This window comes from Chiloscyllium punctatum, chromosome 8 (genome assembly GCF_047496795.1).
Source record: "Chiloscyllium punctatum isolate Juve2018m chromosome 8, sChiPun1.3, whole genome shotgun sequence".
Lineage (NCBI taxonomy): Eukaryota > Metazoa > Chordata > Chondrichthyes > Orectolobiformes > Hemiscylliidae > Chiloscyllium > Chiloscyllium punctatum.
The window spans coordinates 3,496,782-3,522,532 of NC_092746.1; the positions used below are offsets into that span (position 1 = coordinate 3,496,782).

The 25,751-nt window shown below is 41.7% G+C and overlaps 1 protein-coding gene across 2 annotated transcripts in view; it reads left to right on the forward strand.

The window, feature by feature from the left end:
• The first annotated feature begins 5,296 nt into the window (after window positions 1-5,296).
• Window positions 5,297-25,751, forward strand: part of hibadhb (3-hydroxyisobutyrate dehydrogenase b) — a 126,966-nt gene continuing 106,511 nt past the window's right edge. The window contains exons 1-2 of one of the 2 annotated variants that reach the window (XM_072575049.1): window positions 5,297-5,450; window positions 10,556-10,716. In XM_072575049.1, coding sequence (XP_072431150.1) covers window positions 5,381-5,450; window positions 10,556-10,716 — 231 coding nt within the window. In that variant the 5' untranslated portion in view covers window positions 5,297-5,380. The remainder of the gene's footprint in view (window positions 5,451-10,555; window positions 10,717-25,751) is intronic. The other variant, XM_072575050.1, reaches the window with a different exon arrangement.

The window sequence follows — 25,751 nt, forward strand, 5'->3', positions numbered from 1 at the left end:
CTAAATGTGAGGTGTTGCATTTTGCTAAGGCAAACCAGGTCAGGATTTATACAGTTAATGGTAGCACCCTGGGGGAATGTTACCGAACAAAGAGATCGAGGGATGCAGGTGCATAGTTCCTTGAAAATGAGTCAGAGATGGACAAGGTGATGAAAAAGGTGTTTGGCAAGTTTGCTTTTATTGGTTAGTGCACTGAGTACAGGAGTTGGGACATCATGTTGCGGCTGTACAGGAAATTGGTGAGGCCATGTTTCAATTCTGGTGTGCTTGCTTTCAGAAAGATGTTGTTAAACTTGAAAGTGATTGGAAAAGATAAAAAAGGATGTAACCGAGATTGGAGGGTGTGAGCTATTGGACGAGCAGCTTGGTTTTTTTTCTGCTGGAGCATCAGAGGTTGAGGGGTGACCTTATAAAGTATTATAAAATCATGAGGGCACACATAGGGTGAATAACCATGGTCCTTTTCCTGGGGTTGGGGAGTTAAAACTAGAGGGCATAGGTTTAAGGTGAGGGCAGAAAGATTTAAAACAGACCTGAGGGGCAGCTTTTTCACACAGAGAGTGGTGTGCGTATGGAACTAGCTGCCAGAGGAGATAGTGGAGTCAAGTACAACATTTAAAAAGCATCTAAATGGGTATATGAATAGAAAGGGTTTAGAGGGACATGGGCCAAGTGCTGGCAAATGGGTCCTAGATCAGTTTAGGATATCTGGGTTAGCTCGGACAAGTAGCGAAGAGTCTGTTTCCGTGCTGTATAACTCTATGACTCTATGAGGTCTGGCAGCATCTGCGGAGAGAAATCACAATTAATGTTTCAGGTCCAGTGACACTTATTAAGAACAGTGTGTTCAATCAGTCAGTTATGTTTATGTAATGGACAGTAACATTAATAAGTAGAGGATCCAAAACTATATGCAAAGATGCAGAAAGGTTATTTCTCTTATAGAACAGTCCAGTAGCAAAGGGCATCAAGTCAGAATATGAGATTATTTGGAATTAATCTCAGAATACATTGCATCAGATTATATACAGAGCACATTTAAGAAGAAATGAGGAGGAATTTATTTTCCAAGAGGTGTGAATCTGTAGAATTCCTTCCAACAGAGGGCTGTTGAGATTGGGTCAAGTGTATTTAAGGTTCAGAGAGAAAAAGATGTTCATCAGTACTCGAATCAAGGGTTATGAGCAAAAACCAGGAAAGTGGAGTTGATGATTATTGGGTCAGCCATGATCTTTTTGAATGGCAGAGCATACGCAATGGGCTGAATGGCCTACTTCTGCTCCCATATCTTATGGTCTTTCAACCAAGAGTTATTGAGGAAAAATGACATAGATGCAGTTAAAGGAAATCGTGTTAATTTTTTTACTCACTTATAGGACACTGGGCCAGCATTTGTTGCCTGTCCCAGATTCTCCTTGAGGAGGTAGCATTGAGCTACCTTCTTGAACTGGTGATGTTCATATGCTGTAGGTAGACCCATGATGCTGTTAGGGAGGGAAAACCAGGATATTTACCCAGCAACAGAGAAGGAATGGTGATATATTTCTGAGTTAGGATGGTGACTGGCTTTGAGGGGACCTTGTAACGCACCTTGTAGATGAGATACACTGCTGCTACCGAGTATTGTATGTGAAGGGAGTGGATGTTTTTGGATGTGATGCCAATCAAGTGAGTACTTTGTGGATGGTGTCAAACTTCGTAAGTCTTGTTGGAGCTGGATTCATCCAAGAAAGTGTGGAGTATTCCATCACACTCCTGACATGTGCTGTGCAGATGATAGACAGGATCTGGAGAGTGAAGCCCTGAGTTATTTGCTGCAGCATTTCTAGTCTCTGACCTGTGTTTATATGATGAGTCCAGTTCAGTTTCTGGTCAAAGGTAATCCCCTGGATGTTGGTAGTGGAGGATTCAGTGATGGTAATGCCATTGAATGTCAAGGGGCGGTGGTTAGATTGTTAGATTCTCTTATTGAAAATGGTCATTACCTGGCATTTGTGTGGTGCACATGTTAGTTGCCATTTATCAGCCCAAGTCTGAAAATTCTTCAGGTCTTCCTGCATTTGGACATGGACTACTTCAGTTTCTGAGGAGGCACAAATGGTGCTGCATATTATGCAGTCATCAGTGACTCATCCCTGACATTAGGGAAGGTCATTGATAAAGCATTAATTGAGATCTAGGACACTACCCTGAGGAACTCCTGCAAAGATATCCTGGAGCTGAGATGACTGACCTCCAACAACCATATTCATCTTCCTCTGTACCTGGTATGACTCCAGTGTGGCCTCAATGTCAAGGGCTGTCATTCACACCTCATCTCTAGAATTCAACTCTTTTGCTCTATTTGAATCAAGACTGTAATGAGGTCAGGAGCTGAGCAGCCCTTGTGGAACCCTAAATGGGTATCAGTGAGATTCTGCTCAAAAGCATTGTTGATGACACCTCCCATCACTTCACTGATGATCAAAAGTAGACTGATGGGGCAGTAACTGGCCAAATTGGATTTTGAGGATGAAAGAAATGCATTTAAAAATTAAACTGAAATATAAATTTGCAAGACTGTAGGATAGAGCAGGGGAATGAAACTGACTCAATTGGTCTGAAGACAGTTGACGTGGACTAACTGGGTCTTTGATTTTCTTCAGTACTGTGATGATTGTAGATATTTTAAATCAACCAATTTAGACACGTAATGACAGCCTGTACAATCCAGGCTGTCTAACCCAAAGGTGGAACAATACCACTGCCCCGCAAGAGCCCTTTTACACCATATGACTGTATGAGTAGAAAGATATGTTAATATGTTTAAAGGAAGACATGTTGAAGGAAGTTTGTGTGTTTCACACATAGCAGCAAGACCCTGCTACGGTAATGACCTACCTGTTCCTCTGCCATTAAAAGAAATGTAAATATTGTAACATTACATTATTTGTGTTTTTCACTTCTGTCTAAAATCTTACAAATCAATAAATATTAATTTCACTGCATTAGTACTGGTTTCAAGATCAGGCATTCTTTACTTTAAAAACCACAGAGAAAGTGGTTGGATGTCCACTTTATTTCTGGTGCATTGCAGTTTAACGGAAGGTCCATCCTACATTCATCTGCCAAACAAGGTTACAGAGTCATAGAGGTTTAAGAATGGGCCCAACTTGTCCATGCCACCCAGTTTTCACAGTTAATCTCGTCCCGTTTGCCTGCATGAGGACCATATTCCTCCATACGTATCCCATCCATGTATCTGTCCAAATGTTTCTTAAATGACAAAATTGCACTCATCTTCACCACTACTTCTGGCAGCCTGTTCCAGACATTCACCACTCTCTGTATGAAAACATTGCTTCTCTGGACTCTTTTGTATCTCTTCCTTCATACCTTAAGCCTATGCCCTCTAGTTTTAGACTCCCCTACCATGGGAGTTGTTGGCTATCTACCTTCTCTATGGCTCTCATGATCTAACAGGACTCTGTAAGGTCACCAGTCAGACTCCTATGCTCCAGGGAAAAAGTCCTAGCCTATCCAATCTCTCCTTATAATTCAAACCTTCCATTTCAGGTAGCATCCTAGTAAATCTTTTCTGCACTCTTTCTAATTTAATAGTACCTGTATCCTTTCTATAGTAGGGTGACTAGAACTGCAAGCAGTTGTCCAGATGTGGCCTTTCCAACGTCTTGTCCAGCTACAACAAGACTTCCCAATCCTATACTCACTGCTCTGACTCATGTAAGTAAGCACACTGAAAGCCATCTTCACCACCTTGTCTACCTGTAACTCCAGTTCCTAGATCTCTTTGTTCCATAACACTCCCCTGGGCCCTACCATTGATTTTGTAAGTCCTGCCCTGGTTTGACCTAGAACAATGCAACGATCTTGCATTTATCTAAATTAAACTCCATCTGCCATTCTTCACCCACTGGCTCAGTTGATCAAGATCTCAGTGTATTACCAGATAACGTACTTTGCTGTCCACTATATCATCATGACAATCTTGGTGTCATCTGCAAACTTACTAACCATACTTCCTAAATTCTTAAACAATTCATGTATATAAATGATGAATAAAAGTGGACATAGCACCAATCCCTGTGGCACAACACTGGTCATTGGACTTCAGTTTGACCACCCTCTGTCTTCTACCTTCAAGCCAATTTTGTATCCAATTGGTCAACTCTCCCTGGATCTCGTAAGATTTAACCTTACTCAACACCCACCATGTGGTACCTTGCTAAAGACCTTGCTAAATGTCATGTGAACAACATGTACCACACTGCTCTCAGCTACAGTCTTGATTATCCCTTCAAGAAACTCAATAAAATTTGTGAGGCATGATTTTTTTCCTATGGACAAAATAATGCAGACTATTCCAAATGAGACCTTGCCTCCCCAAATGTCTGTAGATACTGTCTCTCAAAATCTCTTCTGACAACGTTAGGCCCACCAGTCAATAATGGCACGTTAGCCACCGTCCAATCTTTGGGCACTCCATCCATGGCTGTCCATGATGCAAAATTTTGAGGGTTGACTTGGCTGCGAACACTATCAAACATCAACTTAGAACATTTTACAAGAAGTATTTCATGAGAACGAACCAAAAAACAAACCAGCTGAGTGAACTTGCTACCCAACACATCATACTTGAAGCAACAATAAAAAAGTGAATTAATAAATGATTCTCCAATTCCTGTGGCAATGAAGCTGTAGCCGTGATAAGCTAGAGGTTTCAAAACCTGTAATTTTCACAAATCAGAGGAAACCAACAACCTAATGGAAAAAAAACAAACCCCACCTCGTGCTGAATAGTATCTCTGTAGACAGGCAGGAGGCTGGAAGGGCATAGCAATCTAGGCAGGTGCAGGAGGTGTAGACGTCGGGTGTAATCCTTCTTCAGGACAGGTCTTATTCTCCACAACCACCTGATAAAGCAGCAGCGCTCCGAAAGCTAGTGCTTCCAAATGAACCTGTTGGACTATAGCCTGGTGTTGTGTGATTTTTAAACTTTCCTCAGGAAATGTCTGCCACCTCCTGATGCTGCCTTGGCTTGCTGTGTGCTCCCAGTCTGCTGCCTGCCCAATTTGGGGGTTCCAGCATCTGCAGTGGTTTTGTCTGTAGTCATGCCCCTGTGTCGGGACACGAACCCTGAGAACGGATACGTGCTCAGGGACCCCAGCTGAGCCCGGGATCAGAAAGCAGTGATGCTGAGGAGCTGTGTGCTGATTCCAGGGATGTCTCAGTGCCCAGGTCTTATTGATTGGTTAGTGCGCGTCACTCTCTGCAGCTTATACATTGGCGCTGGCTGTGTCACTCCTGCTTCTCCCTATCCGGGGATAGGCTGCTCAGTCTGGGATTCGCAGGAGCTAGAGGTCGGCCGGAGAACATAAGTATGGCGGCTGTTGTAAGGAGGTCAGGCAACTTGTTCCTCAAGTATAGTAACTATGTTCGTCACTGTGTCGGTAAGGCTACGTCTCTATTTGTTATTTTGGATTGCATTCGTCAAATGTTGATACTGAGCGTGAAGGTTTTACAGGACCTGTCCGACAACCTTCCTTTAGGAACCAAAGTGGAAGCTGCAATAACTTAAAATATGTTTCTGCACCCCCACCCCCCCTGTCATTTGTATAGCAAGACTCTAATGGACTTAATTCACTTCAGTAAAAGTTGCAAGAGCGGGGCTCGACCTATTGAAATTTTCTCACGTCTTTACCCATCCATGTGGATTGTTAAACACTAGTTGTTTTTATTTTGGTATTGCTCATTCATCTTGCAAAATAGCTAACAACATTTGTGCAAGACTTAAATCAGCTTGAAAAAAATTTGGCTTCCAAAATTGTAACCGTTTTTATTTTGAAGGTGTAACTTTTGGCATCAGATGCATGTTGAAAATAGAAATCAGTTGTGAAGCGTGCTTGGAATTCTTTACTAAAATATAGGATTATATTAGGCTGATTTGGACATTTGAACTTTCTAACAAATTTAAGAGTACATTTGGGATTTTCAAACAAATGATTGCAGAATTGAAAGTGCTGTAATTGACTCATGATGCAGCAAACTGATACTTGCAGTTCTCCAGCATCTTGTCCAAGGACATTTATGATGTGCTTGTCCAGACAAATATTAGTAAAGGGTGACGAGATTTTTTTTTAACTTGTATATGCCCTCCCCTTTCCCAAGCTTTAAAGCAGACAGGTTCAATTCTTTACCTCATTTGTCAAGGTCCTATTTCCAAGGTTTTTAGCCAATTCCAGGTGTACCGCTCCTTTGACACTTTGGTCTTTGTAACTTTGTTTTGCTTCCCACCACTTATCGAAGTGCCTTTAGTTGCAGCATCCTGATGTTTTAGAACTTCCTCCCTTTATTTCTCTGCCTTTTCATAGAGTTATTAACCCAAGATTTTGATCAACTCTCAGAATGGCTTTGTTTTTTTTTACAGTAAGCAAATTTTTTGGGTGATTTTTCTACATTAAATGCATGACAATAGCTTCATTGTTTGTTTTTTTTAAATCTTGGCTTGAACCTGGTTATATCCACCTGTGGCTTTTTCTAACTATTTGAGTGCTGCAAACTTGACCCTCACTATGGTCAATTGGTGATTGACCAAGACTTGGTATGTTTGTGCCAAATTCTGGATTAGTGGTGCTGGAAGAGCACAGCAGTTCAGGCAGCATCCAACGAGCAGCAAAATCGACGTTTCGGAAGGGCTTTTGCCCGAAATGTCGATTTCGCTGCTCGTTGGATGCTGCCTGAACTACTGTGCTCTTCCAGCACCACTAATCCAGAATTTCGTTTCCAGCATCTGCAGTTATTGTTTTCACCATGTTTGTGCCAAAGGCTTTTTGAAATTTGTACACCATATACCCATCCATTTCACTTCTTATCCAAATGTTGGTTATTCAGTGCACTTATTTGCATTTAAAGCACATTCCCTTATGTTGAAAAATACTGGGGGGGGGGGGGGGGGGCGGAATGGCATCTGTTACTGAGTTTCAAACAAATTAGAATTAATGTGGAATGAAGAATGTGAGGCCAAAGGATGATGTTGAAGAAACTGAGAAGTACAAACATAGACCAAGGTTTCAGCAATTGAAAATCTGAGGATAGACAAATCTCGTGAAATTGGGTATGTTATATCTGCAATAAAGAGCAAGTTGGAATTTATCAGGTGGAATAATAATACTTGACTTGATCTGTTGTAGCCTAACTGAGTTTTGCTATGGAGGGTCTGAAGTTGGTAACAAGGACGAGTATAGTTTTCTTGTTTAGCCCAAAACACAAGTTTTGATCTTTTTAATGGCAGATACTTTGATTCCTTAATGTTTTGAAATTGGGTAATTATCATTGACATCAGAGAGTGTCAAAGTAACAGTAATACTGAATGTAATCAGTCAACAATTTGGTCTTGTGATAGTCTGTAACATTGGCATGGTGCACCATTTTAAATGAGGAAAAGGACATGGGCCAAGAAAAGATCTTCATAGGTGAGCAGGGAGGGGAATTTTGGATCAGTGGAGGTAGAGCCCTCACTAAATGTGCAGCTACTTCAGTTAAGCCAGAGTGGAACAATTGATGAGTATTCACACAAAGCTAGCATATGGTAAAGATATCATGGAGATCTTGAGATGGTCAGCAACATCAAACACTGCAGAAAAATCAAGGCGGACACATTAGATAATGCATTGTGGTCATAGAACAAGACACTGCTAAATAACTAGGGTAGCATTGACCCTGCAATGGTCAGAAGGCTGGTTGAAGGAATTTCAATGGCAGGGAATGCAATGAAAATGAAATGCTTCAGGACGTCAATAGAGTATATTTGCATTCTGAGATTGACTTAAATAATGTTTTAAAGTATGCCAGATATCTTATCATGAGATTTGACTTTATCACAATTTTAAAAATTTGCTGCAGCAGTATATCAAACTGCATTAGCTGAGTGACTGACTGTTCCAAAAAAATTGTTTCCTCATGTACTAAAGTTGTTCAGATATCCTCTGGTGGTGAAAAATTCCAGTCTTTGCAAATTGTAGTTCTTTTTCTACCTTTCTTGATATGTACCTGTGTTTGATTCTTTTCCTGAGGTTTCACACACCAACCTCTGCAAACAATTAAAGTTTATTAAAGCCTGTACAAGCCTGGTGACTCCCTTTGACACTCCTTTGCAGGTATGCAAAATCAAGTCTAAAGAGGCCCCAAACAAAGGATAACGCATTCACTTTATACAGGTCAGTTGGTAATGCTCACAGGTACTCTGGCCACTTCCACCCCCCCCCCCCCCACCCCACCCCAAAAATCTCAGGTACAATGATAGGATGAGGTCATCCTCAGAGATAATATAAATGTAGATGCCCTAATCCTGGGGAGTCATTATGGAAACAATTTCCTGACTCCATGATTCCCCAAGACAATGCCGTTGTGATATGTCCTAGCTTCGGGGCAGCACTACAAATGGGTCCTGGTTCCGCTACTTCCCCAGACAATGTAGGTGTGATATACTTCAGTATAGCGGGATGGTCACACAAATGAATTTGATTGGCTGGGGGATGGCTATGAAAGCATTTCTGAATGGAAGGGACTGAATGAGAGTTTAATTTGATTGTAGCAGTGGAATAATAGTAAATGGCTGCCCAAATGAAGTGTAGATTACAATGGATAGCCATCCACCTTCCTGCATGCTATCTGTGAGAGAGAGTGTCGCCCCCCCCCCCCCCCCCCAAGAATGTTCAGCTTATTGGGGAAAGACAGTACAGTTTAACCCTTTAACATTAATGTCCATAGAGAGTACAATTTAATCTTTTAACATTACAATACTAAAAAACTGCTGTTATAAATTTGTGACTTCCTTGAACAGCACTATGGGAGGTAATTCGATAAATGTATGACATTGTTAACAGTGTAAGGGAAGAAGTTTTGAGGCATCCACCTGAAACACCATTTCAACATACAAAGTTTCCTGGCAAAATAGTGATTTTAATTTGTCACACCTTGATCTCACAATTGTTACAGCACCGAAGATCATTCGAGCTATCACACCTCTGTTGGCTCTCGCCAGGATCAATTTAGCTACTGCCATTCTTCTGTCTTCTCTCTGTAGCCCTGCACATTTTGCCCCTGTTTAGATAATAATCCCTCCATCACGTTCTCAGGTAGGGCTTTCTGGATCCTTGCCACTCTAATGCCTAGTGGTACCCAGAGTTACATACAGTACAGCACTTGAGGCTACAGCAGTGTTCTGTTATATGTACCTCAGCTTATAGTTAGTGACACAGCTTGCTGTAGTGAGTTTTGAAGATTTATCAGTCAGATAATAAAACTAAAAACACAATTTCCCAACTCTCATTGACGGTATTGAAACAGTAAAGGAAGGAGGAATTATTGGAGTATTATAAATCAAGTTAGGTCCGATTGCTTAGGCTAATGGACCAAATTTTTATTAGATTTAAATGGGATCAGTGGTGTACCCCAGCTATTCACAAAACACGTTACGTTTAGTTCCCTGATCTAAGTCTGCAGATGACAAAGTTGGGTGGGAGGATGAACAGTGAGGAGGATGTAGATGGTTCAGTGCAATTTAGCCAAGTTGACTCAGTGGGCAAATGCATGGCAGATGGAGTATAATGTGAATAAATTTGGTAGCAAAAACATGAAGATGGATTATGATCTGAATGGTGACAGATTGGGAAAGGTGTGGTGCAATGAGGTATGTCTTTGTACATCAGTCATTGAAAGAATATAAGCATTCAGTTGCAGCAGGAGGTGAAGAAGGCAATTGATATGTTGTCCTAAATAGTGAGATAATTTGAGTACAGGAGTCAGGATGTCTTGCTGCAATTGTACAGGGCCCAGCACAGACCACACCTGAAGAATGTAAGATCCGGCGGGTGCTGGAATTCTGAACAAAAACTGAAATGGCTGGAGGAACCCATTGGCTCTGGTAGTATTTGTGAAGTCAAAACAAAGTTAATGTTTTGAATCCAGTGACACTTCTTCAAAAAATGGTTATGTCCAAAATGTTGTATGTTTTCAATAAGGAAATAGATATAGTTCTTGGGGTTAAAGCCATCAAAAGGTATAGCATTAAAGCAGAAACTAGGTACTGAGTTGGATGATCTGCCATGATCCTGGTATCACAGGTTCAAACAGCTGAATGACCTATTGTTCCTATTTTCTTTGTTTCTGTGATTGAGAGATGAGGTTCTTTTCTGCACAGTATAGTTGACAACTTGGAGTAGATTCTCATGAGAGGTAGTGAGTATTGGTGATGAACTTATTTTAAGAAATGGAGTTGAGAGCTAGAAGAATGTGCAGCTCAATATCTGGAATTGTGAATAAGTCACTATAGAAATGAGCCCAATGGAATTGCGTGAGATGTCAAGTTGGACGTATTCAAATTGGTTAACAGCATAAATGAGAAGTTGATCTACACATTGCCAGTTTCTGTGGTTTATTCCTATTTTAAGTAATAGTCCTATGCTAAGTGAAATACATTTTTCACTTTGTGAATGTAATTTGCAAAATTTGAAAGGTGTCACTCTGTCACTATTAAAAAGGACTGGTCTAATAGTGTCTTCCAGATCAATGGCCTCAAAAGCCCAAGTGGGATTTATTGGTCTGGGCAACATGGGTAATCCAATGGCGAAGAATCTCATAAAGAATGGCTATCCCATTATTGCTTCAGATATCTTCCCAGAATCATGCAAGGAAATACAGGACTTAGGAGCACAGGTAATTCAGTGGTCTTTAATTTTGATGAATCATGCTTATTGTAACAGCATCTTTATTTTGCTGTTTTGTGATCTGTTCCATTTCTTAATTCTCACTTGATTCAGTTGTAGTAGATTAAGTAAAAATGGATTTCATAAAATGATAATTTAAAAAATACTGACTTCTAAATTCCTGACATTCCTTTATCTTTAGAAATCAGGGCAAATAGGATTAGTGTCTGTAGTTGGAATGTGACTAATGCAAGACCAGCCTTAAAAAGGGTCCGATTGGCAGCATGTTCATATTCTAGGTGGGTTACTAGAAGGCATCCTAAAACCAGATCTGTGGCAGTGGATAGCTGTCAGTTGGTTTGATCATACTGGCGTTGAAATCTTTGTGCAAATTCATTCTTATACAAACAATTGAACATTGCTTGGGTTTGTTATAAATTTTCTTTTTAATTTTAACTGGATTCCAAGCAGTCAGTTTACATTTGATTTTGCCATTCAAAAAATGAGTACTTTTTTTTGATTTATTCTTGTCACATGTCCTGAGATGCAGTGAAAAGTTATTGCTTTGTGTGCTAACCAGAGAAATTGTACTTTACATCAGTATATTAGGATAATAGAACAGAATGAAACAGTGTTATAGTACAGAATTTGAGGTGATGTGAGGTCAGGGTGAATGCTCTTGGCTTCAAGTAACTTATAATCAGTAGCAAAGTCTCTGCTGGTTGGAGTCATACCTGGAACAAACTGAGATGATTGTGGTTGTTGGACGACTGTCATCTCAACTCCAGTAAGTGTCTGCTGCAGTTCCTCAGGATAATGTCCTCGGTCCAAACATCACCACTTGATTCAGCAATGGCCTTCCTTCCATTCTAAGGTCAGAAATCAGGATGTTCACTGATGATATCACAGTGGGCAGCATTGTTTGTGACTTTTCAGATACTTAAGCAATCGGTGTACCAATGCAGCAGGTCAGAGGTTGGGAATCTTTCAGCGAGTAACTCGAGTCTTGTCTAGCGATCCCTCTAATTTTTGTATTGGCTGCATGGACTTCTGAAGCTGTGCGTGTTAGCGCTTTCTCGAATCTGAATTCGCTGCTGACACTGTTCACCAGAGGCAGAATGTTGGAGCATGTGCAATTTAGAGGGAATGTTGCTCTTGGCTCCCCAAAGCCTATCCGCTATCTACAAGGCACTAGTTAGGAGTGTTTTGGGATACTTCCCTCTTGCCTGGATGGGTGCAACTCCAACAACACTCAAGAAGCTTGACAACCATCCAAGATAAAGCAGACTGCTTAATTGGCATCACATCTGCAAATATCCGTTCCCTCCGCTACTGACATTCCTCATCAAGCAACGTGTGCTGCATAAGTTGCACTGCAGAAATTTATCAAGGCTCCTTGGACAGCACCTTCGAAAACCACAGTCAGTGCCATGTAAAGGAAAAGATTCATAGAAGTAACACCACCCACAATTTTCCTTCTAAGCTGGACATGATCCAGACTTGGAAATGTATTGCCATTCCTTCAGTGTTTGTTCATAATTCTAGTATTATGGGTCTACCTACATTAAATGGACTGCAGTAATTCAACAAGGCAGCACACCATCATCCTTTGATAAGGGCAACTATGGATGGGTAGTAAGTACTGGCCAAGTCAGCGGCTGCTACATCTCAGAATTATAAAAAAATCTTGAGGCAGAGTACTGTTTGGAATTAAAAGATTGGTATTCTGGAAAAGTTCCCTTCAGAGAAGCAGGAGTAGAGAAATGACTTGCTCAAATACAATTCCCCCAGTGGCAAAAGACAATAAGAAAGTTGACCAAATTAACATTCTTTTTATGAGCCTCAATCATGATTGTTAAGTCCAACTTTGCCCAGTCAGGTGTATGTAAAAAGGTGTGGCACTGGAAAAAGCATAGCCGGTCAGACAGCTTCTGAGGAGCAAGAGAGTTGACATTTCAGGCTTAACCTTTCATTAGGACCCTCCAAAGTTCCATGGCAACATTTTGAAGAGGAGCAAACAAGTTATTCTCACTGGCCTCGCCAATAGTTTTGTCAACAAACCTCACAAAACTGATTATCTGGTCATCATTATGTTGCTGTGTGCAAATTAGTTGCCACGTTTCCTCCTTTTGATGGCGGGTATGCTGTACAAGAGCTTTGTTGGCAGTATGGCACTTGAGGTTCCGTGATTATGAAGTGTGTTTTTTGAAAAAAAAGTGTCCAAGTTGCTCTTTTGCTTTAAATGTTCCTCTTGATATCTTTAAAACTATGACCAAATCACTAATTGTCTGAATTCCAGCAAAATTGTCTGATTTCTCATCATATTTTAACCCTCAGACTTTGTAACTTTCATTCAAAGTGAGTTGCACTCTCTTCAGTTTATTCTCCTAAAGTGTAGTGCCCAGAACTGTCCACTGGACTGGAGTATAGTCTGACCAGTGTTTTCTATATTTGAAGCACAATTTCTGTCCCCTTGAACTAAGAACTGAGGAAGACCATTTGACCCTTTAAACATGTTCTGCCAATTCAGTAAGGTCATGATATATCTGTTTGTATTTTTTAATTTCACATTCCCACCTACTCATGATAACCTCCGTGTTGAACAAGAATTTATCTACCTCTGTCTATTACTGTACATATGAAAAACTGTTAGCCTTTTTGATTACTTTCTGGACTAGGTCATGTCATTTTAATTATTTATGTACCTGGGCATCGAAGTCTCACTGCACTGTTAATGCTTTTAGATTTTCACTGCTTAGAAAACAGTTTTCTCTGTTGTTTTGTCGAAAGTGTATGATACTGTATTTGCCTGTATTGAAATCCATTTGCTAGTTTTGCCTGTTTGCTTGATTTACCGATATCTTTTTATAATTTCTGCTCCCTTTGGCACTGTTCACAATGTGTGTGATTTTGTCATCTGTGCATTTTGGTATTTTTGTTTCGGCCTTTTATACCATATAAGTCATGAAAAATTAGAAACAGTTGAATGGTAACACAGATAATTGTGGCAACAACCTGTCAGTTAGTGTATCTGCCTATTACCACTACCACTATTTTCTGGCTTCCTCAACAGATTAATAGTTTCTCTCGAATTCTGTTAACACCTTGAGCCTGTTCTGCCATCCAGCAAGATCCATGTTCCACATTTCTGCATATCCTTGATAATCTTTAAATATTTTTAGGGCAGAGGTTGATAAAGATTCTTCATCTGCTGCTTGTTGAGGAAGGAAATTCCAATGACTCTTGATCCTTCGAGACTTTTTTCCCCTCAGACGTTAAATAGAGGATCCCTTATTTTTAAACTATAAACCCCGAAATCTAGATTCACCCAGGAAAGGAAGCATCCTTTCCTCATCCATCCAATCAGGAATCTTGTGTGTTTCAATGAAATTACCTCTGAATTTTGTGAACTCCGGAGTATAAAGGCCCAGCCTATCCAGCATTTCCTCCATAAGTCAATCTGCTCATTGCTAGGTATTAGCCCAGTAAACCGTCTCTGAATTGTTTTCAAAGCATCAACATCCTTCCATAAGTATGGTGACCAGTACTCCAGATGCAGTCTCAGTAATACCCTGTATAACTCAAATTAATCTTCCTCCGCTTGCATTCAATTCCACCTCTAACAAAACCTGGCATTCTGCCTGATTTACATGCTGTACCTGCTTGCTAACCTTATGTGATTCAAGAAGGAAGACCTGAATCTTTTTGGACATGCCAGATGCGGCACCCAGTACTGGGACTGGGAAACCTTTTATCTCTCTCCCTTTCAGAACTCTGTAACCCAACTGGTTCACCTTTTCAGAATGAACTAGGCCACCCTCTCCTGGTCTGGCCTATATATGACTACAGATCCACAGCAATGTGTTTGACTCTCAACTGCCTACTGAATTGGCCAAGCAAGTCACTCAATTGCTATGAAGTCTCAACAAAGACACCAAAACTGGATGGGCCACTTGACATCGACCTAGGCACCTGAATTGACAAAGGCAGAAAAAGCCCTGTTGACTTTGCAAAGTCCTTCTTGGTAATATCTGGGGGCTAGTGCCAACATTGGCAGAGCTGTCTATCACATTGGTTAAGTAACAGTGTGACCTTGTCTGAAAGGTTGGATTCTGTGCCTATGACTATTCCAGTCACCACCACCATCATTCCTGGATATGGTCCTGTCTCACCAGCAGGATCGACCAAGCAGAGGTAAACAGTTGGGAAAGGTTGCTGTGGGAGTTAATATTGACTCTACACCCCATGAAATCTCATGGTATCAAGTTAAACATGTGCAAGGAAACCTCCTTCTTGCCATGTACCATTTTCCTCAGCTGATGAATAGGTACTCCTCCTCCACTTGGGGAAAGTACTGAGGTTGGCAAAATAAATGTACCTTGGGTGGGAGATTACTATGTCCACCACCAAGAGACCCTCTGCAGCAGCACTTGAAATAGTGAAGAGCATTGATGAGGGCAGAGATGTGAAAAGACCTCTGTGGACTTCAGTCAGGTGTTTACCAAGGTTCCTCATGGTAGACTGGTTTGCAAGGTTAGATCACATGCAACACAGGGAGAACTAGTCAGTTGGATGCAGACTGGCTCAGAGGTAGAAGACAAGTGTTGCTTTTCAGACTGGAGGCCTGTGACCAGTGGTGTGCTACAAAAATCGGTGCTGGGTCCATTGCTTTTGGTCATTTTATATAAAATGATTTGGATGTGAACATAGGTGGTATGGTTAGTAAGTTTGCAAATTACACCAAAATTGGAGGTGTAGTGGACAGTGAAGAAAGTTGGCTCGGAGTACAATAGCACATTGATCAGATGGGCCAAGGATCATATGGAGTTTAATTTAGTAAATGTGAGGGGCTGCATTTTGGAAAGGAAGATCAGGAGCAGGACTTATACACTTAATGGTAAGGTTCACTGGGGAGTGTTGCTGAACAAAGAGACCTTGGAGTGCAGGGTCATAGTTCCTTGAAAGTGGAGCCTCTGGTAGAAAGAATAGTGAAGAATGGGTTTGGTATGCTTGTCTTTATTGGTCAGTGCATTAAGTATAGTAGTTGAGGGGCAGGGGCAGGGTCATGTTATGACTGAAAAGTACATTGGTTAGGCCACTGTTGGAATACTGCGTGCAATTCTGGTCTTCCTCCTATCGGAAAGATGTTGCAAAACTTGAAAGGGTTCAGAAAAGATTAACAAGGATTTTGCCAGGGTTGGAGGCTTTGAGCCATAGGGAGAGGTTGAATAGGCTGGGGCTGTTTTCCCTGGAGCTTCGGAGGCTGAGGGGTGACCTCGTACAGGTTTATAAAATAATGAGGGCCATGGATAGGGTAAACAGACAAGGTCTCTTCCCTGGGGTGGGGGAGTCCAGAACTAGAGAGCATAGGTTTAGGGTGAGAGGGGCAAGACATAAGAGACCTAAGGGGCAACTTTTTCACCTGGAGGGTGGTGCATGTGTGGAATGAGCTACCAGAGGAAGTGGTGGAGGCTGGTACAATTAGAACATTTAAAGGCACCTGGATGGGTATATGAATAGGAAAGGTTTGGAGGGATACGGGCTGGGGACTAGCAAATGGGACTAGATTATTTTAGGATATCTGGTCAGCATGAATGAGTTGAACCGTAAGGTTTGCTTTTGTGCTGTACAATTCTGAATCTACTGATCAAGCTGGTCGGGTCCTAAAGGAGGACACTGCTGCTAGGCTGTCTGTGCAGTGGGTAATGAGGAAACCAACAAGAGGGGAACAATATATGCATGACCTTATTCTGAGCAACTTCCTGGTTGCAGCTTCATCCAACCATTACTCAGGTAGTAAGAGTGACCACTTGCACTGTCCTTGTGAAGACAAAGCCTCACCTTCACATTGTCCTTACATTACATGTTCAACTGTGTTCTATTAGTGTGCTGAATGAGACAGACCTCAAACAGATCAGCAACTCCAGACTGGGTGTACTTGAGTTGCTGTGGGTTATCAAAAGCAGCTGCATTATACTCCAGCATAGCCTGCAACCTAGTGGCCTGGCATATCCCCCACTTAACTATTACCATCAAGCCAGGAGATCACCCTGGTTCAATGGAGAGTGCATGCCTAAAAGTGAGGGGTCAACCTGGTGAAGTTACCAAACAAAATTACTTGCCTGCCAAACAGCACAAGCAGCAATTGATAGACAGAGCCAAGTGATCCCACAACCAAGGATCAGATCTAAACTCTTCAGTTGCACCACGTCCAGTCATGAATAGTGGTGGACAATTAAGCAAGTCAAGGAGGCGGACGCTCCACAAATATCTTTTGGACTGGTATACTGGGCTCTTCTATAATGGAGGATAGAGATAAGGCTGGAGCACTTGCAACACTTTTTTTGCAAGGTTTGTGAGGGTTTGTAGCTCAGGTTGAGGTTTAGGGTGTAGGTTTGCTCGCTGAGCTGTAGGTTTGATATCCAGATGTTTCATTACCTGGGTAGGTAACATCAGTGGCGACCTCCAAGTGAAGCGAAGCTCTTGTCTCCTGCTTTCTATTTATATCTTTCTCCTGGATGGGGTTCCTGGGATTTGTGGTGATGTCATTTCCTGTTCATTTTCTGAGGGGTTAATAGAAAAAACACCGATTCGACTGGGACAACACATCTATCCTGGGACAGGCTAAGCAAAGACATGCCAGAGAATTCTTAGAGGCCTGGCACAAACACAGATCTAGATACCATCTATCAACCCATCAGAAAATGAACAGGAAATAACATCACCACAAACCCCAGGAACCCCATCCAGGAGAAAGATATAAATAGAAAGCAAGAGACAACAGCCTCGCTTCACATGGAGGTCACCACTGATGATGTTACCTAGCCAGGTAATGAAACGCCTGGATATCAAATCTACAGCTCAGCAAGGAAACCTACACCCCATTTGCAACACTCTTTTTAGCCAGATGTTCTGAGTGGATGATCCATCTCAGCCTCCTCTAGTGACCCCCAGCATCACTGATGCAGTCATCAGCCAATTTGATTCACTGCATGTGATATCAATAAACTGTGGAGGCAATGGATCTGCAAGGGCTGGGGGTCCAGACAACATTCGAGCAATGGGACTAAAAACTTGGGCTTCAGAATTTGCTCCATTAGCCAAGCTGTTCTAATGCTGTTATAACTTTGGTATCTTACTGATTTATAGCTGGACAATTTTTTCCACATTGTCCTGTACACGAAAAGTAGGATGAATTCAACTCGGCCAATTACTGCCCCATCAGTCTGTTCTCGATCATAGAACATAGAAAAATACAGCGCAGTACAGGCCCTTCGGCCCTCGATGTTGCGCCGACCGAAGCCTACCTAACCTACACTAGCCCAAGAACCTCCATATGCTTATCCAATGCCCGCTTGAATAACCATAAAGAGGGAGAGTCCACCACTGATACTGGCAGGGCATTCCATGAACTCACAACCCGCTGAGTAAAAAATCTACCCCTAACATCTGTCCTATACCTACCTCCCCTTAATTTAAAGCTGTGTCCCCTAGTAACAGCTGACTCCATACGCGGAAAAAGGTTCTCACTGTCAACCCTATCTAAACCCCTAATCATCTTGTACATCTCTATCAAATCTCCCCTAAACCTTCTTTTCTCCAATGAAAACAGCCCCAAGTGCCTCAGCCTTTCCTCATACGATCTTCCTACCATACCAGGCAACATCCTGGTAAACCTCCTCTGCACCCGTTCCAGTGCCTCCACATCCTTCCTATAGTATGGCGACCAGAACTGTACACAATACTCCAGATAAGGCCGCACCAGAGTCTTATACAACTGCAACATGACCTCAGGACTCCGGAACTCAATTCCTCTGCCAATAAAGCCCAGTACGCCATATGCCTTCTTCACAGAACTATTTACCTGGGTGGCAACTTTCAGAGATCTGTGTACATGGACACCAAGATCCCTCTGCTCATCGACACAACCAAGTAGCCTACCATTAGCCCAGTAATCCATCTTCTTATTACTCCTACCAAAGTGAATGACTTCACACATAGCTACATTGAACTCCATTTGCCACCTTTCTGCCCAGCTCTGCAACTTATCTATATCCCGCTGTAACCTGCCACATCCTTCTTCGCTGTCAACCACTCCACCGACTTTTGTATCATCCACAAACTTGCTCACCCAGCCTTCAAGCCCCTCCTCCAGGTCATTTATAAAAATGACAAACAGCTATGGTCCCAAAACAGATCCTTGTGGAACACCACTAGTAACTGCACTCCAAGATGAACCTTTACCATCAACTACTACCCTCTGTTTCCTTCCAGCCAGCCAATTCCTAATCCAAATCTCTAATGCACCCTCAATGCCATACCTCCGTAGTTTTTGCATTAGCCTACCATGGGGTACCTTATCGAACGCCTTGCTAAATTCCATATACACCACATCTACTGCTTTACCCTCATCCACTTAGACCTGCCCTTCACAAAACCATGCTGACTATCCTTGATCACATTATTCCTATCCAGATGTTCATAAATCCTATCCCTTACAATTCTCTCTAAGACTTTGCCCACAACAGAAGTGAGACTTACTGGTCTGTAGTTACTAGGGCTGTCCCTACTCCCCTTCTTGAACAAGGGGACCACATTCGCTATCCTCCAGTCTTCTGGCACTATTCCTGTAGACAACGAGGACATAAAAATCAAGGCCAATGGCTCCGCAATCTCCTCCCTAGCTTCCCAGAGAACCCTAGGATAAATGCCATCAGGCCCAGGGGACGTATCTATTTTCACCCTTTCCAGTATTCCCCGGACCTCTTCCCTACATTCCTCAAAACCATCCATTCTAATCACTTGTGACTCAATATTCACATCAGCAACAATGTCCTGTTCCTGAGTGAATACTGACGAAAAGTATTGATTTAGTGTCTCTCCAATCTCCTCTGCCTCCACGCACAACTTCCCACTACTATCCTTGACTGGACCGATACCTACCCTAGTCATCCTAGATCATCAGTAAAGGAGAAAAAGAGCTCCTTAATGGTGCTATCAAGAAGCAACTGCTTAGCAATATCACGCCCAGTTTGGGTTACGCCAGGGCCACTCAGCTTCTGACTTCATTGCGGCCTTGGTTCAAACAAAGACAAAAGAGCTGAATTCCAGAAGGGAGGTAAGAGTGGCCACCCTTGACATCAAGGTCGCAATTTACCAAATGTGACAGTAGAGATCCAGCAGAACTGGAATTTATGGATATCAGAGGCAAACGCTTTTGTTGGAGTCATACCTAGCTCATAGGAAGATGGTCATAGGTGTTGGAAGTCTGTCATCTCTGCTCCAGGACATCTCTGCAGGTGTTCCTCTAAGTTGTGCCCTCGGCTCTACCATCTCCAGGTGCTTCATCAATGACCTTCCCTCCATCATAAGGTCAGAAGTGGGATGTGCAATCGTTGAACAATGTTCAGTACCATTTGCGTCTCCTCAGATATTAAAGCAGTATATACCCAAATGTAACAAGATCTTGACAATATCCAGATATAATCCGCAGTAACCCTTCAACTCTCTTTAAACTCCCACATCTGACAAGCACATATCACTCTACTAAAGGCCATTTTTTGCTCCTTCACAATCTACAGACCCAGAAAATAACATCGTCTTATTCCTCTACAAAACACTGCCCCATGTTAGATTAATAGTTCTGGCTTATATTTTAAGTTTAATCAAGAGACATATCTCAAAAAACATACAATCAAGAAACAACCCACTCTACTCACTACTGCAGACTTTCTGTAGGTCACACTTAAAACAATTAACTTGTCTGATTGTGTGCTGTGAACTTCACCCAAATAGTTCCTCCAAGATCAGTTGTGAATTTCACTGTTTGTTAATTTTTCCAGACGCACTCTGTGATGTCCAGTGATACATGAATTCAAACAGCAAAGGCAGTACTGTGCAGATTCACTCACACAACTGGTGTCAGTTTTTTTTCTCTCGCTGTCTCCTGTACTGACTCACGCACATCGGTTAAAGGAATGACAATGAGAAGAGGATAATAAACACAAGACTGAAAATGTTGTATCTGAATGCATACAATGTACGAGATAAGGTAAATGAGCTTATGGCGCACATTGAAATTGGCAGCTATGATGTGGTGGGCATCACTGAGACATGGCTGCACAGGGATCAGGACTGGGAGCTAAATATCAAAGGGTATACATCCAGTGAAAAAGACAGACAGTCAGGCAGAAGGGGTCGAGTTGCCTTATTATTAAATTATGAAATTAACGTGATAGCAAGAAATGACGTAGGAACAGATGGTGTAGAATCTGTGTGGGTAGCATTGAGGAACCGCAAAGGGAAAAGCCATAATGGGAGTTATGTACAGGCCTTGAAACCATAATCAGGATGTGGGGCACAAGATGCACCAGGAGATAGGAAAATCATGGAAGAAAAGCAAGGTTACAGTGATCTTTGGGGGTTTCAATATGCAGGTGGACTGGGAAAAACAAGTTGTTAGTGGATTGCAAGAAAAGAAATTTGTGGAGTGTCTAGAACTTGGCTTTTTTGAAGCAGCTTGTGATTGAGCCCATGAGGGAACAGACAAATCTGGATTTAGTGATGTCTAATGAGGCAGACTTCTTAAAGAAGCTTAAGGTGAAGAAACATTTTTAGATGGCAGTGATCATAATAGGATTTCTCTGCAATTTTGAGGGGGAGAAGCTGGAATTAGATGTAACGGTATTACAATTGAATGAAGGCAATTACAGAGGCATGAGGGAGGAGTTGGCCAGAATGGACTGAGAAAGGAGTCTAGCAGGAAAGACAGTGGAACAGTCCTGGCAGTAGTTTCTGGGAGTAATTCTGGAGACACAGCAAAAATTCATCCCTAGGTAAAAGAAAGGAGGATGAAGCAGCAGTGGCTTGGCCAGTATATAATGCGGCAAAGACAATGTGAAGCCAGGGGATTGGGAAACCTACTGAGACCAACAAAGCACAATGAAAAAATAAATAAGAAAGGAGAAGATTAAATATGAGGGTAAGCTCACCGGTAATATAAAAGATGATGATGATGAAGATGAGTCTTTACAAGAGTTTCTTTTAGATATATAAACAGCAAAAGAGAGGCAAAACTGGACATTGGGCCACTGGAAAATGATACTGGCGAATAGTAATGGGGAACAAAGAAATGGTGGTGGAGGAACTGAACAAGTGCTTTGCATCAGTTTTCATATGGAACACGTGTGACACCCCAAAAAATTCAAGAGTGTCGGTATAGAGGTGAGTTTGGTGGCCACAAGCAGGGGGAAGATGCTAAAAAAACTGAATAATCCACCTTCTGGCCAATCATCTGGACCAGATGGACTCATACCCCAGAGTTCTGAAGGAGATAGCTGAAGAGATAATGGAGGCATTATTCATGATCTTTCAGGAATCTCTGAAATCAGGAGAGTCACAGAGGACTAGAAAATTGCTCATGTGACACCCCTGTATAAAAAGGGAGTAAAGCAAAAGACAGAAAATTACAGACTGATGAGCCTGACCTTGGTCGTTTGGTAAGATTTTCGAGTCCGTTGTGAAGGATGAGATTTCTGAATACTTGGAAGTACATAGTAAAATAGGAAAAAAGTCAGCATGGTTTCATCAGGGGGAGGTCATGCCTGACAAGTCTGTTCAAATTCTTTGAGAAGGTAATGAGCAGGTTAGACAAAGGAGAGCAGATGCATGTTAACTATTTGGACTTCCATAAGGCCTTTGGTAAGGTGCTGCACAGGAGGCTACTGAGTAATATAAGAGCCCATGGTGTCAGAGACAAGGTACTAGCATGGATAGAGGATTTGCTGTCTGGCAGAGAGCAGAGAGTGGGAATAACAGTATCTTTCTCAGAATGGCAGCCGGTGACTAGTGGTGTTCCACAAAGGTTAGTGTTAGCACCACAACTTTTCACTCTATATATTTTAATGATCTAGATCAAGGAACTGAACATTCTGACTAAGTTTGCAGATGATACTAAGATAGTGGAAGGACAGGTAGTGTTGAGGTGGCAACGAGGCTGCAGAAGGATATAGACAGGTTAGAAGAGTGGGCAAAGAAATGGCAGATGGAATACAATGCAGGCCAATGTGAGGTCATGTGCTTTAGTCAGAAGAATAGAAGAGGCATAGAAATGGGTAGAAAATGCACAAATCTGGAGTGCAAAAATGACTTTGAAGTCCTAGTCCAGGTTTCTCAAGGTGCAGGTTGGATCAGTGGTTGGGAAGGCAAATACAATATTGACATTTATTTTGAGAGTATTTGAATATAAAAGCAGGGATGTACTTCTGATGCTTTATAAGGCTCTGGTCAGACCACATTGGAATATTGTGAGCAATTTTGGGCCCCATATCTCGGGAAGGATGTACTGGCCCTGGAGCTTGTTCAGAGGAGGCTCACGAGCATACTCCCAGGAATGAAAAGCTGAACAGGTGAGGAATGTTTGAAGACTCTGGGTTTATACTCTGAGTTTAGAAGGATTGGGGGAGGGGGATTAATAGAAATTTATAGAATGCTGAGAGGCATGGATCGAATGAACGTTGGGGCAATGTTTCCATTAGCAGGAGAAGCTAGGACCTGAGGCCACAGTTTTAGAGTTAGGGGAAGCCCCTTTTAGAGTGGAGATGAGGAGAAACTTTGTCAGTCAGAGAGTGATGAATCTGTGGAATTCATTGTCAGAAATGGCTGTGGAGGTAGGTGGTTGTGTATATGTAAGACAGGAAGGTGCTTGATTGTTAAGGGAATCCAAGGTTACTGGAGAAGGCAGGAGAATGGGTTGAGAAACTTCTCCACCATTAGAGAATGGCCGATTAGACTCGATGGGCTGAATGGTCTAATTTCGGCTCCTGTGTCTTGGATCTTATATCCTCGGAATCTAAAATTAGAAACAATATTTCACATTCTTTCAGAAGTGGCCATAATCCTGTATTGTTTGAAAGAGAAGTCAGTACTTGCTCTCTCTTTTTATTGGACCAATAGTCCCTTTCTTTAAAAAAAAACTCTATAATATACTTCGAGCTAGTTTTCTTTTTGTACTCTACTAATGTATTCTGTCCTTTAGTATTTCAGCCATTTATTATGTATTTTATACAAAATTTATCCCGCCTTCCATCCTGCCACTCATTTTTGCACAATTATTATATGCTTTTCTCTTATAGGATAAAAAAATTACTCCGTTAGCCACAGCTAGTAAATCATCCTATTGGAACTTTGTCATCGTATTCTGAAATACCACCTTAAAATCAATACTTAGACCCATCTCCAGATGTCTTTTATGATTAGGAATGATTTGGAGGGATATGGCCAAGTGCTGGCAAACGGGACTACATTAATTTAGGATATCTAGTCAGTGTGGATGAGTTGGACCAAAGGGTCTGTTTCCATGCTGTACATCTGTATGAATCCATCGTGACCTGGTCCTTTACATCGCTTGCCATTTTACTTGCTGCTATCTTCTAGTCCATAGAATTGCCCTTGAGTCTTTAAATACTTGTCTTGAACCAATTTCCACCCCCTCCCTCACACTCCTCTCTCTTTTTTTCTCTCTCTACTTCCCCCTCCCCCTCTTTCAAATTGAATGTAAAATTCAATCATGTAACAACAGTCATTGCTGCTTAAGGAGACATTCACCACAGGTCATTCATTAATCTCATCACCTTGCACAATATCTGATCTAGTTTCATCTGCTTTCTGGTTGACTCCAGAACATGCTGCTCTCACAAACTATCCTGAAAACATTCCATGAATTCCTATTCCAAGCTAATTATGCCATCTGTTTTTTTTTTCCAGTTTACTTAGAATTAGATCCACCCATGATTATTGCATACTTTTCTGACAAGTTCCTGAGAGGGCCTCACCAATTCCTCAAATGGGAAATGCTAAAAGCAAGAGACCACCTTTACCCAAACTGCTTGCACCTACTCCGAAACAAAAGCAAAAATTTCTGGAAACCTTGAGTCTGGCAGCATCTGTGGGAGAAAAAGCAGAGTTAATGTTTTGGTTCAGAGACCCTTCTTCAGAACTGAACCCAAAATGTTTGATTTTCACTTGTGCATACTGATTCCTGAACTTAACTCATTCTCTGTCGCTGGCATGCTAATAACATCATAAATTAACAATATCATCAAGTTTCAATAGCTTCTTGTCTTTCCGAAGTGTAATGTGTCCTTCTATACTCTGGTCCCAATCTGACATCCTACAGCCATGTCTTTGTAATGGCAAACAGACTTTTTTTAATGGCACTCGAGGTTAATTTCTTTTGAATGCTAAATAAGTTTCAGTACAGTACACTTTAATTTTATTTTTATTATTTGTGTAACCTCTTAAATTGAATATTGGTGTATGTTTAGATTTGTACTCTGTCTCCCTGTCAGTTTATCATTACAAACCGCTTTCTCTCTACCTGTTTCATTGAGCACGTTCCAAATTTGATCCCTCACACCCATTATTCAGGTTGAAATTCTGTCTATTTCCCTGGAACACTATTCCAATATGGTTCCGGTGTAGACAGTCCCAACAATACAGATCGCACTTCTGTTATTGGTGTCAGTGAACTACAAACCAGAGTCCATTTCTAGCACATCAGTCTTTGAGTCACAGATTTGTCTTTCTAATCTGATTTGCCACTATGTGAGTTTGCATTTTGCAAAGGGAATAATTTTTCCTTTGAGGTCCTACTTAATTTGGAGCCTAGCTTCTCTTTGAATATGCAGGGCCTCTTACCTTGTTCTGATTATGTCAGTGGAGGCTGTATATTTGTCCTCTTTCCTGCTTAGCATGTCGCTTGGAGGTCTGTCTCTGTCCACTCCTCTGTCAGCCAATTGCCTCTATAGCTTTGCTGTATTACTGTACATTTCTTCTTTCAAACTGCCTGTCTCTGGGTCTTCTGCACCCCTGCTCCTCCCAGGTGGTGTGACTGCCTTCCTTGGAGTTCTCATTTTGTGCACTCCTTTATTTGCATTTGTGGAAGCTGGCCTGGTCTCTTCAGATGATGCCAAGGAGGATGAGCCATTGTTGGAGGTACTCTGACAAATAGGTAAAAATGGAACCATTTCTGTCTAGGACAATGAA